Source organism: Merops nubicus, unplaced genomic scaffold, assembly GCF_000691845.1.
Source record: "Merops nubicus isolate BGI_N331 unplaced genomic scaffold, ASM69184v1 scaffold23213, whole genome shotgun sequence".
Lineage (NCBI taxonomy): Eukaryota > Metazoa > Chordata > Aves > Coraciiformes > Meropidae > Merops > Merops nubicus.
In genome coordinates, this window is record NW_008597193.1 from 3725 (window position 1) to 21177 (window position 17453).

General features: G+C 50.5%; 1 protein-coding gene across 1 annotated transcript in view; it reads left to right on the top strand.

The window, feature by feature from the left end:
* Positions 1-6267, top strand: part of SLC29A3 (solute carrier family 29 (equilibrative nucleoside transporter), member 3) — a 9188-nt gene extending 2921 nt beyond the window's left edge. The window contains exons 2-5 of the mRNA XM_008936640.1: positions 1959-2041; positions 3340-3566; positions 4722-4884; positions 5598-6267. Of these exons, the coding sequence (XP_008934888.1) occupies positions 1959-2041; positions 3340-3566; positions 4722-4884; positions 5598-6267 (1143 nt within the window). The remainder of the gene's footprint in view (positions 1-1958; positions 2042-3339; positions 3567-4721; positions 4885-5597) is intronic.
* Positions 6268-17453: the final 11186 nt, after the last annotated feature.

Genomic DNA, 17453 nt, shown 5'->3' on the forward strand with positions numbered 1-17453 from the left:
GTCCTTCTCCACAGGGCTGGTGTCCAGCCCTTCACCCCTGGGTTGCCCTAACCCAGGTGCAGGACCTCGCATTTGGCCTTGTTGGACCTCAGAAGGTTCACACTGGCACACTTCTCAAGCCTGCCCAGGTCCCTCTACATGGATCCTATCCCTCAGGCATTTCAGCTGCATCACTCATCTTGGTGTCATTGTCAAATTTACTGAGAGTGCCCTCAAGCCCACTGACTTGAAGCTCAACACCTTGCAGCAAAGAAGTGAAATGAGTGTGGAGCCTGATACTTTCCCTTCATCTGGGTATGGATGAAATTTGCCCCCCACCCTTCTGCCGCTGCCTTAAAAACACAGCATGAGGGCTGTTCTTTTTCACAGAAATGACAGCAATTGCAACCCTTCTGCTTGGCTTTTCTTTTCCAGCAGGGTTTGGCTGTGGGTAAGGCAGGGTATCATTTCCTAGTGCAGTGCAGGCTTCCCAGTTTCTTAAATACTCTCCCTGTTCTTTTCCCACCGCTGGCACGAGCACGTTTGCTGGGAATGAATGAACGTTTCCCCAGGGTGCTGCTGGATTACTTCAAGTACACTTCTGCTTAGTGGAAAGTGTTATGAAGTCTATTTTCCTCCACAAAATAAAAAGAAAATTAACTTGGAAGTATGTTAAATATCCCCAGGCTGGTTTGAGGGTTCGTTTTAAGTAGTCTGGTAAATAAGTCTTAGTTTTAGCAGCCAGCTTTGCATTTTGCTTTGTCTTTTCTCCCGTAATTTGTCGTATGGCTGCAGGGTTTTGAGCCTCCTGCTTTGCCAAGCCCATGCTGGAAGTGCAGGCATTTATGTCTCCATCTATATGGAACCTCTAGGAGTGATTATTAGAATTCCCGTTGCTTACAGTAAAGCTCCTGATAGGGAAGAATTAACAAACTTGATTGTAAACTGATTAAAAGATGGAAAAAAAACCAAAACCCTGTAACGTGCAGAGAAAATGTGCCGGGTGCCTTCTCCTGCTTGGATGTCCCATGGTCCCATCTCTGTGGCTAGATGACTGCAGAAAGTGAAAGCCCATTGTGATGGGGGTGGGTATATAGGTTATCCCCTTCACAAGCATGGTCCTGCCTGCTGGCCGAGATGCCCACAGAAAAAAACAGGGGATTAAACCCCTCAAGGGGAGGACAACAGTGTAGTACATAGAATGGATTGAAATTTTAGCGTTTGGCTGCAGTCTTAGCAAAGAAATCTCTCTCTGTCTCCAGTGTGGTTATTGCTTTCTGCGTGCCCAGCCTGACCTCTGCACGAGGTGGGCTGGAGAATATTGACTGGTGCTGCAGCCGACTTGCTCGGATGATCTCCAAGTCCCAGGAGTAAATGCATGTTGAGCCTCAATATAGTTTCTCAACGAGTTTCATGCACTCAGAGAGGGAAACGAGGAGGGCAAATAATGTCCTACCTGAGCTGCTTTTGCTCAAACACATTTTCAGGTATGATCTGGTTGCTTTGGGTGCAGAGGGACACAAAGGTTTATTAGGCTTTTGAGGCCGTTAGTGAGTAATATTAATGCTTGTGTATCCTGATTTGTAAAAACTAGCCCTCAACAGAGCTCCAGTAGGATAAAATATCCAAGGGGTTTAACCACAATGCTGAAGCCAGCAGGAGAAATTCAGACCTCCACCTTTTGGGTGCTGTCCCATGGGATCAGTGCAGCAGGAAGACAGATATTTCCTTCATCATTTCTGCTTCTGAATTTCTTATGTCCCTCGTTTTCTGAAATACCCCAGGGTTGCTGCAGGATGAAAAAGCCCTGGGGGCCCTTTACCACTGCCTGTTGTCCTGAGCAGCTTTGCAAAGTGCTACAACACAACAAGGTGGACACCTACACTGTAACTCCCTGTGCTTGCTGTATCATGTCATATTTAGGACCTGAAATTCCTGTGATGTTCCTCCCAATACCTTTTTTTTGTTTTTCCTGGCAGGACTTTTTTGAGAGCTACATTTCCATTGCTTCAACTGTGCCCTCTGTGCTGTGCCTGATAGGAAACTTCTTGCTCGTCAACAAGTAAGTGCTGCTCTTTTCTTGGGTCCATTCACTGTGTCTTTCCCCAACTTTGTCCACGTCCCTCCTGCCTTTCTTTAGATTCAGCCCTGCTTTGCCTCTCCTTCCCTTGGGGGAAAGCCATGAGGCACATAAGGCATCTTGAGCTCAGGCTCCCTGTCCAGCCAAAAATCCCCTCATCTGTCCCTGCCTGAGTTGCAGTCAGCTGAGATGAAGCAGGGTGAGGCACCCTGCCAGCAGCACCCATGCCTGGAGATGGTTTGAGTTGCACCCCTGTAAACAAATTCCTTGGTTAATTACTTGGTAAATGGTCTTTCCTCTTAAAAATGCCATTGTTGTCACTGGGAGACTAGCTGACAATAGCCGGGCTCATCCAGGCAGGAGTAGTGCCTTACTCTAGTTCTACCAGCAGCTGAACTGGGCTAAGAAATGGACCTTGTTGCAAGTTTAACTGATATTCAAAATAGCCACCTCCCTTAGTTTGTGTTGTTCCTTATCCCAGATCAAACTCCTGTTCGTGAGCAAAGAGAAATGTGTTTGTGTGCTTCATCCCTAGATCCCACCCTCTTGCCCTCACCCCTCCATCCTGCCCCAGGCCAGTCTATCCAGTCTCCCAGTTGGGTAATAAGCAACCTCTGTGCTCAGGCAACTGATTATCTTGTAGTGAGAGGCCTGGGATTGCTTTCACCCAGCCTGCCATACTTCCCAGGCAGCTGCTGCTGTATGTTGCTCTAGCCATGGAGATGGCTCCTGATTTCTGGGAGAAATCATCGAATTGGTTAGAATCATTTAGAATGGTTTTGGTTGGAGGAGACCTTTAAGATCATTAGGTCCAACTGTTAACCCAGCATTGCCAAGTCCACTGCTAAACCGTGTTCCTCAGCACCACATCTCCATGGCTTTTCAATCCCTCCAGGGATGGGGACTCCACCACTGCCCTCGGCAGCCTGGGCCAGGCCTTGGCAGCCCTTTTGGGGAAAATGTTTTTCCTCATGTCCAACCTACATCTCTGACACAACTTGAGGCTGTTTCCTCTTGTCCTGTTAAAGGTATTTACATTGTAAATGGGTATTTACAGCTTGGTTGAGCTTATAGACTGAGTCCTACTGATGGTAAAAGTTGGAATCGCAGATTTAACATCAAAGGCTTCTGAGAAAAATCATTACTTTTTACTCCTCATCTCCCCCCACCTTTCTTTCTTTACTTTGATCGTTCTCACAGCAGAGGATTTGATGTCTTCTGCATTGCACCTTCACATCCTACCTTTAAATACAGGAGTCTCTCCTTCCCCTTGTCCCCAGGGTACCTGCCAGCGTCCGGATCCTGTCCTCCCTTTTCGTCATGCTCATCGTCTTTCTGGTGATCACAGTCCTGGTGAAGGTTGACACCTCTACCTGGACCACCAGCTTCTTTGCTCTCACCATGGTCTGTGTGGTCATCGTCAACAGCGCCTCAACCATCTTCTCCAGCAGCATCTTTGGGCTGAGCAGCTGCTTCCCCATGAAGAACTTGCAGGCTCTGATCTCAGGTTGGTGTCCTCCAGCCACACTCTCCCAGTGGGATCATACTCTTGGGTTTTCTGTGGTTGGGTGGTTGGTTTTCTTTTCCCTCCTGCAATCTGTTGTTCTGTCACATGGGGTTTATTTTAAAAGATTAACTTTGCCTTAAAGAGAAAGGGAAGTTGCTGAAGGAGAAGCATGCTCGATCATGTGAGCCAGTGCTTTCGTTTCTGTAAATAACCATAAACCAAAGTGCTGAGCAGAGGCAAGGAGAGCAGTGGTCCTTCCCTGTCCCTGCCCAGGGGTGACCACCCTGCAGAGCAGCTCCACCTAGCATGACAGCTTGACTGGGTTATTTGTTCTGTGCAGAGAGAAGGGGGGGAAGGGGATACATCCCTCAGCTCCTCTGGTTGCAGCTGGAGGAATCTTCTGCTTGGCATCGTCCCCTCCTTTTTGTTCAGCATTTTCATGCATTCCCATGAGTGAGTGATGAGGGGCACGTTGGGAGCCGTGAGTGATGAGCTCCCTGGAGGTTTGTTCACATTATAAATGTGCTGTGGAACGGCTGACAAACCAAGAGGGGATTTGGGGGGGGGAAATCAAGATGGAGGAGTTTTTCCTGAGGCCGAGACAGGAGTGTTTTAATGAGTTTAACCCAGTGGGAGAAGTCACCATGTCCCTGAGGTGGGATAATGGTTGTTGGTGGCTTGAATTCCTATGTGGGGGAGGGCAGAAGAGAGGTGGTTGCATGTGCTGGTGGAAAGCCAGGTTTAGGCTTTGGGTAGAGGAGGGCACTTTGCAAACCCAGCAGGTTGGGTCCCATCCTGACCCTTGTGCAGAGCTGAAAGGGGATACAGGATGGGACCTGGGCTGTGGTGCAGCTCCACAACTAGCTGTGTTCCAGCAAGGTGTGGAAATGGAGATGAGGAGGTGTGTGCAGCTGCACCCCGAGCCAGGTTTTGGGACCAGCCCCTGGAGCAGGGGAGTGAGCTGCTTCCCCTGGGCATTTGTGCCCGCCGGGAGGAGTTAATAAAAGGATGCTGCTGTTTCTGGGATCTCCCTCCACATCAAAGTCCTCCTCACAGGAGGTGCTCTAGGTCGCTCTCTGACACCTCGATGTCCCTCACGTGGTCCCATCTCGGTCAGGCAGGCCCTGAGCTCCAGCTCTCTGATCCCCCCCACAGGTCAGGCCATGGGTGGCACCATCAGCGCCGTCGCCTCCCTGGTGGACCTGGGGGCGGCGGCTGATGTCACGGACAGCGCCCTGGCCTACTTCCTCACCGCCGACATCTTCATCGTCATCTGCCTCGTGGTCTACCTCCTCCTTCCCAGGCTGGAGTACTCCAGGTGCGTGCGTGGGCATCCCACGAGCACGGGTCGGGAGGGTTTTGCTACCACTGATGCTGAGCGAGGTCGCTGGGGTGACCCATGGGATGCTTTCTGTGCTGGTTCCTGTCCCATCACCCCACCACCACCATCCCACTCCACGCTCTCTGGCTCCATGCTGCCACCAGCCACACTTCCCCATCTGACTGAAACCACAGACTGAAACCGGGTGTCCACTCCAGCATGTGGGGAGTTTACTGGAAAGCTACCCCCGGGTGGGGGGGAGGGGATGCTGAGGTGACACCAGGGCTTCCAAAATGCAGGAAGTCAGCAGAAAGCAGGAATCTAGAAGCAGCCAGCAAGATGGGTCTCTGTAGGTTGTCTGTATCTGCAACATCACACACTGATGTGCATGATCCGTTGGTCTTGTTGGTGCTTACAACCCCCAAAATCACCTGGCCCCCTGAGTGCCTACATGCAGTAGGTCCTTGCTGTGAACCACGGAGGTGTAAAGGGATCCCTGCGATGGGGAAGATGGGGTGGTAGGTCCCCAAGGGTCCCCTCTTCATATGAGGTGGGAGCTGGAGATGTGATGGGGTTGCTGCAACTGCTTTCTCTGGGTCCAGCGGGCATCCCCGCATCGCCAGCTTCTCCTCTGCTCTCTCCAAATCATAGTTTGTGTTTCCCCTCTGGGTACACTTGGCTAATAATCTCCTTCCTTCTTTTTTTTCCAGGTATTACATGAGCAGCCAGGAGGAGAGCCCATCTCTGGCCACTGTGCCAGCCAACAGCTCCGCAGAGGACGAGGCAGAGCCAGGAAGCACCACGAATAGCTCCTTCCTCACAAAAAGCACTGGCATCCCCCCACTCCGCCCCATCCTGCAGAAGACTGCCCTCCTCGGCTTCTGCCTCTTCTACAACTTCTTCATCTCCATCATCATCTTCCCATCTCTCTCCTCCAGCATTGAGTCGGTCAGCAAGTCCTCAGGAAGCCCGTGGAGCACCAAGTACTTTGCGCCTCTCACCAGTTTCCTCCTGTACAACTTTGCTGACTGGTGCGGGAGGCAGATTACTGCCTGGATCCAAGTGCCTGGCCCCAAGAGCAAGCTGCTGCCTGCCTTTGTCCTCCTCAGGACCATCTTCCTCCCTCTCTTCATCCTCAGCAACTACCAGCCCCGTGCTCACATCCAGACAGTGGTTTTCAACCATGATGTCTACCCAGTGGTATTCACGGTGCTGCTGGGGCTCAGCAACGGCTACCTGGGGACTCTGGTCATGGTCTATGGTCCCAAGATTGTGCCAAAAGAGCTGGCCGAGGCAGCAGGGGTGGTGATGACGTTTTACCTCATGCTGGGGTTGGCTGTGGGGGCTGCCTGCTCCGTTCTCATCGTCCACCTCGTGTAGAGGATGTCCTCAGTTTGCGGTGCTGCTGTCACTTCTTTAGGTTCTTTTTCTCCCAAAAGCCAGGCATGCCTTGCTTTTGGAGCAGGCTGTCTCTCTTGAGAGGGGAGAGCTGCACCCAGGGGGAAAGTCTTCCTTCTGGGAAAGGGTGTCCCCTGTGATTGAGAGGTCCCATTGGACGTCTGTCACTCCCCAGTTTGACTAGAGAAAATGGACCAAAAAAGCCTTGTCCTCCCCAGGGAAGCACTGGAGGGGCAGGGAAGTATGTCCCTCACCCAGTGTCAGTGGGAAGGGGTGGTTTGGTGGTGCCACCATGCTGGTTTTAAGCTGAAAGTGGGGCTTTTGACAGAACCTTGAGTTTTGCTGCCTTATTTTTACTAGTTTAACCCAGCAGTGTTTTGGTGGTCTTGGGGGGATCTCCCTTCATCAAGCTGTGATGGTGGTGTTGAGCCAAAGGGAACTTGAGCCCCGGAGCACCTTCAGGGAAGCTTCTGGAGTGGGTAACAGCCACACCAGGGAGCAGGGCATTGTTTCAGGGGAAATTTCATACGTTCGTGCCACAAAAGATGTATATATAAGGGAAACCTCTTCACTTGGACTTCTACTTGCTTGAATTTTTCCAGAGAAGTTTGAATTGAGGGATCATCCATCCACTTCCCAGCACATACGTTGTAGCCACCTTGAGACCATTTCTCCTTCTGTAACCGTGGTGTGACATTTGTGGACACCAACTTCTCAGTCTGCAGCTGAACCCTAAGGAATCCAAAATGCTAAATGGACCTAATCTAGGGTTTTTAAAGTGCCTTTAATCTGCCTTGAGAAAGGTCTATAAAAGCCATGGAGAGAAGTATTAGAGAGGCTCTGGTGTGATGTTCACAGCAGAAAACCAATTAATTTATCTAGACAGGTGGCATATGGTCTCCAGATGTTTTCAGAGGGGTGGGCTACTGTGACACCGAAAAATATGGGCCACCCAAAGAGGGCTGGCTTTTAAAGTCACTTAAACTTCCATATGCAAACACAGCCTGGATTAAATACAATTATTCTGTTTCTTTTCTTAAACTGGGTGGATTTAAAGTCTAGGAGAGGTGAACTGATAAGCAAGGGAGTCATGCCATAACTTGACATTGGAGCTGATGCCTCAGGGATGCCATCACTGGAAAATACTTCCTTTAAGACTGGGTTCTAAGCAGATGCTCTGTTAGCAGGGTGCTTTCTCAGCATCTCCTTCGTGACCAAGGAGAGGTGAAGCTACTGATCTGGGTTGCCAGGTGTTTGGCCAAGGGCTGCTTTGGCCAGTGTAGACCTTGGTGAAAGTCCACCTCAGCTTGAAGGGCAGCCCAAGGGCTGAAGGTAGCGATGGTGGGTGCTGCTCATCAAGCTTCCATCACCTCCATGGGCCCTGGAGTAATGGGGTAGTTGGTTGTGGCTGGAAAGCCCAAGCCAACCTTATTTTGGCAACCAGAATGATCCTTTGTGGCCTTCAATGCTTCCCAGTTGAGAGCCTGACGTGCAGTCTGCTCTCTTCAGCTGATACTTTTTCCCTTGGCCCCAGGTATGATGAGACTCTGCTCATTTGCTGTCTGCTTTGCACCTCTGCTGATCCTCTCCCTTGTATTACAGACCAAATACCTCTTGAGGCAGAACTTAATTATCCAGTATCACTGCTAATAAAGGTAATTCTTGATACTGTGCAACTGCTGGTGTCTGGAGTGATTTTTCTTGGAGACACACCAATGCAGGCAGTTTTAGCTTGCATTTTTATTTCTGGTCATCCTTCTCTCCCAGCCTGGGTTGTAAACTGGGAGAAATCACTGACCAGAGTTGGGTGAAGAAGCCCTGAAAGAATTGCTTTGAGAGCCTGGTTGTTCTAATTTAATATCTCCAAATGATCTGTAGGTAGGTGTGGGGAGCATTCTTAATACATCTGCAGGGGGAAGCAAGAGAAAAGGGAATTTATCCTTTGTCTTTGGTATTTGGCTATGGAAAGTCAGAGAAATGAAGGGAAAAATCAACACAGGTTCAAACTGGGGGAGGAACAGGTCTGGTATAGAGCAGGGACTGCTGGTGGGAGTGCTGCAGTACAGGGGTGGGTACTGACAGGCAACCTGAGCCACGAGTGTGTGGGTGATTCCCCTGTGAAAGGGGATGAGTAATTTATAGGCTATCACATATAATGGCAGGGAAGTATTTGCTGCCATATACAAAGTACCATCTGATGCTCTGTGTAGGCCATCCTGATGAGCTTCAGGTAAGAAAATGCAGAATGGGCAGAAGGAAGGAGGCTGTATTCATCCTGACGAGCTTCAGGTAAGAAAATGCAGAAGGATGAGGGAAATGGGCAGAAGGAAGGAGGCTGTATTTTGGTTGCACTAGTTGAAATGCAACCAAGGTTTGTTTCTTGATGGTTTTAAACAAGGTGGTTTTGCTAAGTAATGCAGCCACTGAGCCCAGTTTCCAGTTGAGGAGTGATGCATGCTCCATGCTCTACAGCCAGCAGAGATGCTGCAGGGTCAAAACCCTTCTTCATGGTATTGGGCCAGGAGATTACGTTTTGTTTTCTGCTAGGTCTCAGAGCTTTATGAAAGGGAATTGCTCCCCAGGTCTTTGTTTGGACCTGGGACACCCAAAGTCCTGGGAAGGATCTCGGGAGATGAGTTGGGTCCATGGCTCTTCATCGCCTGTCCAAAACGGCGTTGCTGGATTTTATCTGTTTAATTAACACTGTCCTCTCAGCTGCTTGAGACAGACTAGCAGGGTTGTCATGTTTTCAGTATCTTTCAGCCAAGGAAAGCGGGTGGTGAGCTGGCCTGTGTGCTCTCTGCAGGGCTTGGCTTCATCTCGCTGGTGGGCACAAAACGAGCGTTGCGGGCGCCTGCAAAATTCATGAGCGTGGGCCCACGATGTGAAACTCTATCAAAGACTGCACGAATCCCCGTGCAGTGCCAAGTGCCAGAGCCACTGTTTGCCCAGCACTCGGGGCCAGCATCACTAGCTCCATGAGCCAGAGGCTGGAGAGCCCCCTACGCTCCCCTGGCTCTGTGGAGGGCTGGCATGGTTGGGACGCTGCGCCTGCCCCACGCTGCCTTCTCCCATGGCCTTTGGTGATGCATCCAACTGGCCAAGGGGAGATGAAAGCTGTGAACTGGCAAAGCAACACCAGCAAGATGGGAGGGAGGAGGTTGGATGAGAGGGCAGAATGCGGAGGAGCCACATCTGTTGCAGCTTCTGCTCAGAGGAGACTAACTGAGCCTATGCCCAACCTGGTTTTCTCCTCTCTCTCAACTTAGTGGTGCCAGCTACTCCTCCCTGCTTTAGAGATGGAGAATTTAAGTGTAGGTATTTGGGCTTTAAAGCAAAAAAAAAACCCCATACTCTAAGAAGAAAGACATAGAGATGTGGTGGTGAGGGACTTGCTTTGGTGATGCCCCGGCAGTGCTGGGTTAATGGCTGGATTTGATGATCTGAGAGCTGTCTTCAAAATAAAATGATAAAATAAGATGGGATTGCCTTTGGTAGCTTGACTGTGAGAGTGAGGGCTGCTAGAATGGTGGTACATGCCTCGACCCCATGTGTCTGCATTGCTGCCTGTCCCTGGCATCCCAACGAAGCTCCTAATGAGCTCTGGTGGTCCCTATGGCTGGCCAGGGGCCAGCATACATGACCTCACTCTTAATTATCACCCTGGGGCAGCTTCATTTGTATGGGCAGCAGGGTTATCAGGCTGCACTGCTGCTCTCACCCCACCACAGATGAGGTGATGCTCTCTGACCCCTGCCCTTCCAAAATGCTGCCATCTCCACGCCCATGGAAAAGGAATTTTCAAGGTATTTTAGCCCTTTTTTTCCCCTTCACACATCCTTACGTGCAGAGGGTTGAAGCTTGCCAACCTCTGTGATTTTGCAGTGAGCATCCTCCAAACACTGGACATTCTATGATTCTGTGATCTTCAGCAGGGTCTTGGGCAGGGCTGTGGTCTCCAGCAGACAAGCTGAGCTGATCCTGCCCCTCCACAGGCACCCCAGAGAGGGAAAAAACTCTGCTTTGAAACCTTGCCAGCCAGCTGCAGGCTGGCCCGGCTGCTGTTCTCCTTTTACATGTTTTATAGACTAATTTGTACTATATTTACACGACGGTGATAAACAGTTTTTAAAATGGAAGCGAAGAAAACGCTGTTGAATGAATTGTTACAAAAAAGCCCCGTTTGCCATTCCAGCAGGGGGAAAAAAAAGGGATAAAAATCACCATCCTAGGGACACGCTGTTCGTCAGATCGGGGTATTTTTTCCCTTGATTTGTGTGCCTAATGTGAGGAGGAGAAGAAGAAGTCGCAGATGCATGCTGAATTCTGCAGGGAACATATGCATGCATTTAAATCATTTACAGCATTTACTGGTGCAATTGTAAAGCACATTATTTTTCTGCATTTGTAATTAGGCTCTAAACAGATGGTGAAGGACTGTAGCTTCTGATTAGACAGGCTTGTGCTCTGTTGGATGGCACTGTGAGAACAAACTGAGCTGAGAAAGTTTTGCTCCTAATTTATCATGCCGTAGAAGAGGGGGTGGATAGAGTATCTAGGGCTGGCTTGAGCATGAACTCCAGCATGCAGGTTGGGCAAAGCTGAGCAAGCCCGTGGGTCTGCTCCCTCTGCCATCCCTGTTTGCAGATGGATGGGGTGCACACACCACCCCCTCTTCTTTCAGCTCAGCTTCCATTCCAGGTTTTGTAACCCCGCCTCGCTCTGTGCTGCACAGCCTTGGGTACCCAACGGCGCAGGATGGAGTGTCTGTTCTGACAAATGTTTTTAATATGAAGCAGAAGGCTTGGGTTTGGGAAAGGGCTTTCAAGCCAGAGCAAGCTCCAGGCTCGTGGCTGCGTGCAAGGAGTGAGCACACGTGCCTGGCATCAGCTCTGCTCTTCAGCATCGCCTTTTTCTGCTGAGCCCTCGGCTTGGCGAGGTGGGTAGAGCTCTCCTGCACCTCTACTGGGGGCCACCTTGGGAGCTTTAGCAGCAACATGTGGTTGGCCCATTGGATCTTCATCTCTAGGACCTAGCTCTGATTTAAAATGCATCACCTCGAAGACCTGATGGCCTAATTTTTCATAGAATCATAGATTGGTTTAGGCTGGAAGGGACCTTTAAGGGTCACCTACTCCAACCCCCCTGCAGTGAGCAGGGACAACTTCAACTAGAGCAGGTTGCTCAGAGCCCTGTCCAGCATCACCTGGAATGGTTCCAGGGATGGGGCATCAACCACTGTCGTTACCGACACCCGATCCCCGGGATCTCTGCCACCCAACCTCTGCCGTTGGGTACCATCACAGACACAGGCTTCAATATGAAGGATGTTGCAAATGGCGTTTATTGCGCAGCTGCAATTGCTTATATAGCACAAGCCACACCCACAAGGCCCCTCGTGGGCAGTCTGAGCTTTCCGTTACATCGCGAGATCTTCCGCACGCCGATCCCTGCCTAGGGTGGGCTCTGCTCACCACAACAAACCACCTCTCTGGGCAACTTGGGCCAGTATTTCACTGCCCCTATTGCAAAAATTGTCTTCCTTCTCTCTAGTCTAAATCTCCCCTCTTTTAGTTTAAAACCATCACCCCCTGTCCTGTTGCAAGACACCCTACTAAAAAGATTGTCCTCATATTTCTTATAGGCCCCCTTTAAGTACCCATTTTTGACCTTAAACACCAGAAACAGCTCTTCACAGCCAAAGTGCAAGTACCTTTGTGCTGGGCCTGTGTGCCCTTGGGTGCACTCTCACTCCAGCTGCTCAGTAGTCACTCCTCACTATCCTGTAGTCCCACAGAGGAGAATTTATTAGGTGTTATTTGCAGCTCTTCCTACAGTTTCCTATTTTCCTGGCTTACCTCCTTAAATTCCTGTTGTGTGAACCCAGCCAAAATGGTCTAAACTGGAGGAACAGAGCAACATAGAAGAGGAGCATGACATGGACCTGAGCAACTCAGATAGACCATGGGGCTGGAAGCAAGACCACTGGGCAAGTAACATAGGTGCTCTCCAGGTTTCCCTTGAGGCAACCGTGTGGCCAAATTTACTTTGTGTCCCCTTTACTTGTTCCCTCCTAGCTGTGCAAATGTGATCAACTTGCTTTGTGTTTTTGTCCTGCTGCTCCCTGGGTTACCATCAAAGTTACACAGAGGGGTGCCCAAGAGATGGCCAAGCAGGAGTCATCTTCTACCTGGCACAGTGCTCTGAGTAGTCTTTGACCCCAAAAAGTGGACAACCTGGACACACAGCTGAGAGACCGAACTTCAGGGAAGGTGACAAAGCAAAGGACTTGTTGACATGGGACAGGAGGACATGTCCAGCCTGGCCAGAGCAGATCCAGAGGGTTGTCCTGTGGACATTGTGCCTGTAGATGGCACCTTTTACTCTGCTGAGAAGGAAAGAAAAACTGAGGGGAGGAAAAAAAGCTGGCTGTAAGATAGGGCTCAAAGCTAAGAGAAAGATGCTTTTGGTGGGTGGCATGAAGCAACTTAGGGAGATTATTTCTCAGGCAGTAATTGACCCATCTCCCAAAGCTGCCCCCATCTCACCCGGAGGGCTCTTGCTCAAGACTGCTTGTTGAAATCACCACCAAACCCTCACTACTCTGTGAAGTTTTACACTGAGGTCTGTAAAGCACCCTCAGCTGCTCAGAGAGTTGGTATGAAGGGGTTATTTTTTTCCTAATTAACCTCTTCTGGATATAACAAGCACAGCCAGCAGCCACTGGGCACTCTGTGTCCCCAGTAGGGAGCGTGTCCTGTCTTCTACCAACTTGGGCTATAAAGGGAGATGATGCATTTTGCAAACGGGCTGATTTGGAACGTCCAAAGGGCAGAGCTTCTGGGCTTCAGCCAGATCTGCTTGGGGGTGGACTGCAAGGCTTTTTGGAGCTCCCACCTTGATCCTTCTGGCTATGTGTTACCACCACGCTGTAGCTCTGGCCATGGAGTCCCTGTTGCCCTGTCCCAGCTGGGGATGCTTGGTCCAGAGGCAGCTCAGCTGGCCTCACCTCTAAACATGAGCTGGCAGATCCCCCAGTGAAAGATGCCACATGAACTGGACACGTGCTACAAATGTGTGCCCGTTTCCTGCCCTCCCCACCACATTTAAACACATTTTCTTTATCCTCCATACAGACCCTCACTTTACAAAGATGGAATTTGAAACTCAGTACTTCTATATTTCTAAAGGACAAAAAGAAACCAGCTGCTCTTTCAGCACTTTTCCTCTAAAGAGAGAGAAAAAACGCAAGCAATCCCTTAACTTTGCTTGGATTCTTCTCCAGCCTCCTTCACGCATAAATTCCTAAAGAAACAGCATGATCCTAATATTGGCCTTAAAATTCTATGTGAAATGGACCTGGAAATTAATTTCACACCAGAAAAACTGACTCAACTGTCAGTCACAGCACAGGTGGTCAACAAGAAAACCCCACGACCACTGTACAAATGAATTCTGCAGCTCGGGTGAGAGGGTAGCATAGGGGGGAGCTGCCTCCCCTGTGCTGTCGTTCCAACCCACATCATGATGTGGGGTGCTGGAAAGCTGTGGGAGGTGGAAGACACCACCATCCCTGAGGAGCTTGTGGTCTGGGGGGGGACAAAAATCACCATGTTCCCAAAAACGTGACAGCAGGGGGCATGGGCTTCTTCTCCCTGAGCAAAAAGTCCTGCACTTTCACACAGGATTTATTTACTGAAAAAAAAAAGGATGGTGTTTAGGGAAGCACATCAAGGGATCTTCGTGGGAGACTCCTGGGGAAAAGGAGGTGTGAAGAAATGTCTGATGGAGCAATATTGCACACGCTGGTTGTCAGGCAGCTGATGTCCAGGCAGACCCTGGGGTCCACAGCAGTACGTGGTCCGTGGCAAGCAAAGATAATTTAGTACCTTTGTTGGGCAGGATTTTGCCCATGCCTGCGTTCTACCTTTGTTCCATGTGATCTTTCATCTATTTAAAGATTTGAAGACAAATGGCAATCCAGCCCCTTGCAGAAGAAGGTCCAGGGAAGGCAAAGAGAGGAGCGCTGTGCTGTGAGGATATTTGGATGGAGAAATGTTCTGTGGTTAGACAGAAAATGGGAGGGGGAGAAGCCCTGCAGTACAATTTCAAGGTTGAGTGAGTGGTGCCAGGAGGCTGCAAAGGCTCTGCCGTAGCTGCTCCGCTTCTGCAGGCATGGTGGAGAGGGGAGGTCATGGGATCTGGCTCCAAAAAAACAATCAGGTTTCCCTGTAGTAAGCCTGTGGAGAAAAGGTGGGATAGCAGGGAGGTTATCCCAGCCCTTCTACTAACTGTTGTGCTCCCTGCCTTGTAGGGCTGGCATTAATTGTGCTGGCCTCAGGTCCCGGTGGCAACTGGGAGCATCCCTCCACTCACAATACATCATTTCATTTCAGTCTCTTTTTTCCTTTCCCAGCTATGAGCCTGTAAAAATGCAATTGAGACAGCACATTCCCCATGGGCTGCATCTCAGAACGACATTGCTTCCTTCAAACAGGACCTTGGGAACGTCAGCTTAGTGAGTTGGTTTGAGGTCCAGACAGCACACAGCTATTGCTGTTGCCACCTGATTTAAACCAAGCCTGACAGAGAGATACAGCTCACAGGAGACTGAATTCCTGTGGGTTTTATGAATGTAGGCAGTGAAATCCTACCAGTCCTCCCAACCCTGATTGTAAAGGCTGCAGCCACTGGGAATTGGCCCAGGAGTCCAAGCTGGACCCAGAGGCCAGGAGGAAATGTTTGGGTTTTTTTTTGAATTATGCAAAAGGGGCGACAGGTCTTCATTCTGGTGGAGATGTGAGCTGAACTCCATGGTGTGAAGCTAAGGCGTAGGAACCCAGCAGTGATTAAGCTGAGGAGAGGTCTGCTTCTATTTAAATAGAAACACTGACCTGAATTTATCATGAGAGTCATTAAGTGAGACATCACTTGTGCACAGAGTGGCTGCAGACAACACTCAGGCCTGAATCGTGCCTTCAAGTCACCTAATGTAGGGTTTTGCTTTTGTCTCCCTGCTCCTTTTTTGTTGTTGTTTCCTCCTCTAATTAGTTCCCAGACTTTATGGCCACAGCTGGGATCGGCATGGTGCCAGGTATCCTGGCTGCCTTATGCTGATGAAGAGGACAAGGGAGAAGGGTGAAGAGCCCAGGAGAGAGAAACCACCTGGTTCAGGGCAACCTCAGCTCAGCAGGATGCTCGGAGCCCTGCAGCCATGACACCTGCACCCTTTGCACTTCTCCTGACCCATAACTTTAGGAGAAGCTCAAGTATGGAGGATAATTTGGCCAGCACCTTGGCTAACTGCAGGCATCTTGCCACACTTAGCTGTTTGTCAGGGATTTCTGGTTTTAACCCCAAAACAGCGGCTGGTGTGCCAGTGCTGGCTCAGGTCTGGGGGAGGACCCTGCCCACCACGGGTGGGGATCCTTCATCCTGGGGAACTCCACCTCGCCAGGGCCCCGGTGAGCATGCTGGGAGCAGCCCTCTGCCCAATTCAAGTCAATCAGCCCCGGAGCTGTGTTAATTGCTTAATTAGCAGGAGCTGCTCAAGAGAGGCAAGGGCTTAATTATCCCCTCTTGCTCCTGCAGAGGCACTTGCCCACTGCTGCTCCAGGAGGAAGGATGAGAGGATGGGAAGGATCCTGGCATTGCCAGGTAAAGGTTTTAGTAGCACAAACTGCACTTGTTTAGTGTTTTAATTAAAGCTGCTCAGGATGGGGTCTTGCAGGAAGGGAAAGCTTCTCCAACCTGGAAGTGGTGGTAGGTTTGTGTGTGTGTAGCAGGGCAGGACCTGAAGCCCTGGCTCTCCTAGGGTTTGGAGATACAGGGTGCTGCTGGGAGCTGCATCACCACCTTGGTGTGGGGATGGGTGTCATTGCAGACTGCTTTCTATGCCTTTGTTGTTTTTGAGAAGGCAAGGCATCAAAGAATTGTTTTGCTTGGAAGACACCTTTGAGATCATCGAGTCCCACTGTTAACCCAGCACTGCCAGGGTAACACTAACACATGTCCCTCGGCACCACATCTACACGGCTTTGAAACTCCTCCAGGGATGGGGATTCCACCACTGCCCTGGGCAGCCTGGGCCAGGCCTGGAGGACCCTTTCAGGGAGGATGTTTTCCATAATGTCCCCAACCTAAATCTCTCCTGGTACAACTTGAGGCTGTTTCTTCTTGTCCTATCTCTTCTCCTTTGAGAGAAGAGACTGACTCCCACCTGGCTCCAACCTCCTTTCCAGGAGTTGTCAAGAGCCAGAAGGTCTCCCCTGAGCCTCCTATTCTCTAGGCTCAACATCCTCAGGTCCCTCAGCCCTGTTTCCCTCCCAACCAGACTGGGGCTCTAGACCTTTCACTGGCTTCATTGCCTTTCTCTGGACCTGCTCCAGCCCCTCAGTGTCCTTCTTGGAGTGAGGGACCCAAAACCGAACCCAGTAAATGGGATGAAGGACTTGTGTGCCTTCTTCAAAACTATTTGTAGGGAGTGATTGGACTGGAGGTAGGGATTTGCCCTGAGATGTCCTGGGGGTTTAGGAAGGCCTGGAGGAGACTGGTGGCAAGAGTGTGAAGGGTTGGGTGGAAAGGAGCATTCGTGGTGCAGCAAATGAAATGTGTCTGTAGAGACTGGGGCCCGAGGGAGAGGAGCTGTCAGCTCTCCTGGCTGTGCCCCTGTCGCTTCCCTGACCACATGTGATTTATGTGCTCCCAGGACCTGCACAAAGGTCGGGAAAATGATGCCAATTACAGCCAAGAAATTAACAATAGCAAACGCAAAGAGGTTCAAGAGCTTGAGTTAAAAGCGTGTGTGGCCAGCGCCTGCCTTCGGGATGAAGTTGGATAACTGCCAATTACAGCCGAGAAATTAACAATAGCAAACGCAGAGAGGTTCAAGAGCTTGAGTTAAAAGCATGTGTGGCCGGCGCCTGCCTTCGGGATGAAGTTGGATAGGAAGAAGCGGCTGCTGTCTCGGGGGTGACCCCATCAGCCCGGGGGGTGAACACGGGGATTTTGGGGGTGGGGGGATGCTCTGGGTGCTGGAGCCGGCGCTGAAATACCCGTTACCTGGGCAAGGGGCGCTGCGCCTCCCGCGTCAACCACCGCTCGGGCTCCCTTCCCACCCCTCCCTCATCCCTCCTCCTCCTCCTCCTCCTCCTCCTCCCCCCGCGAAC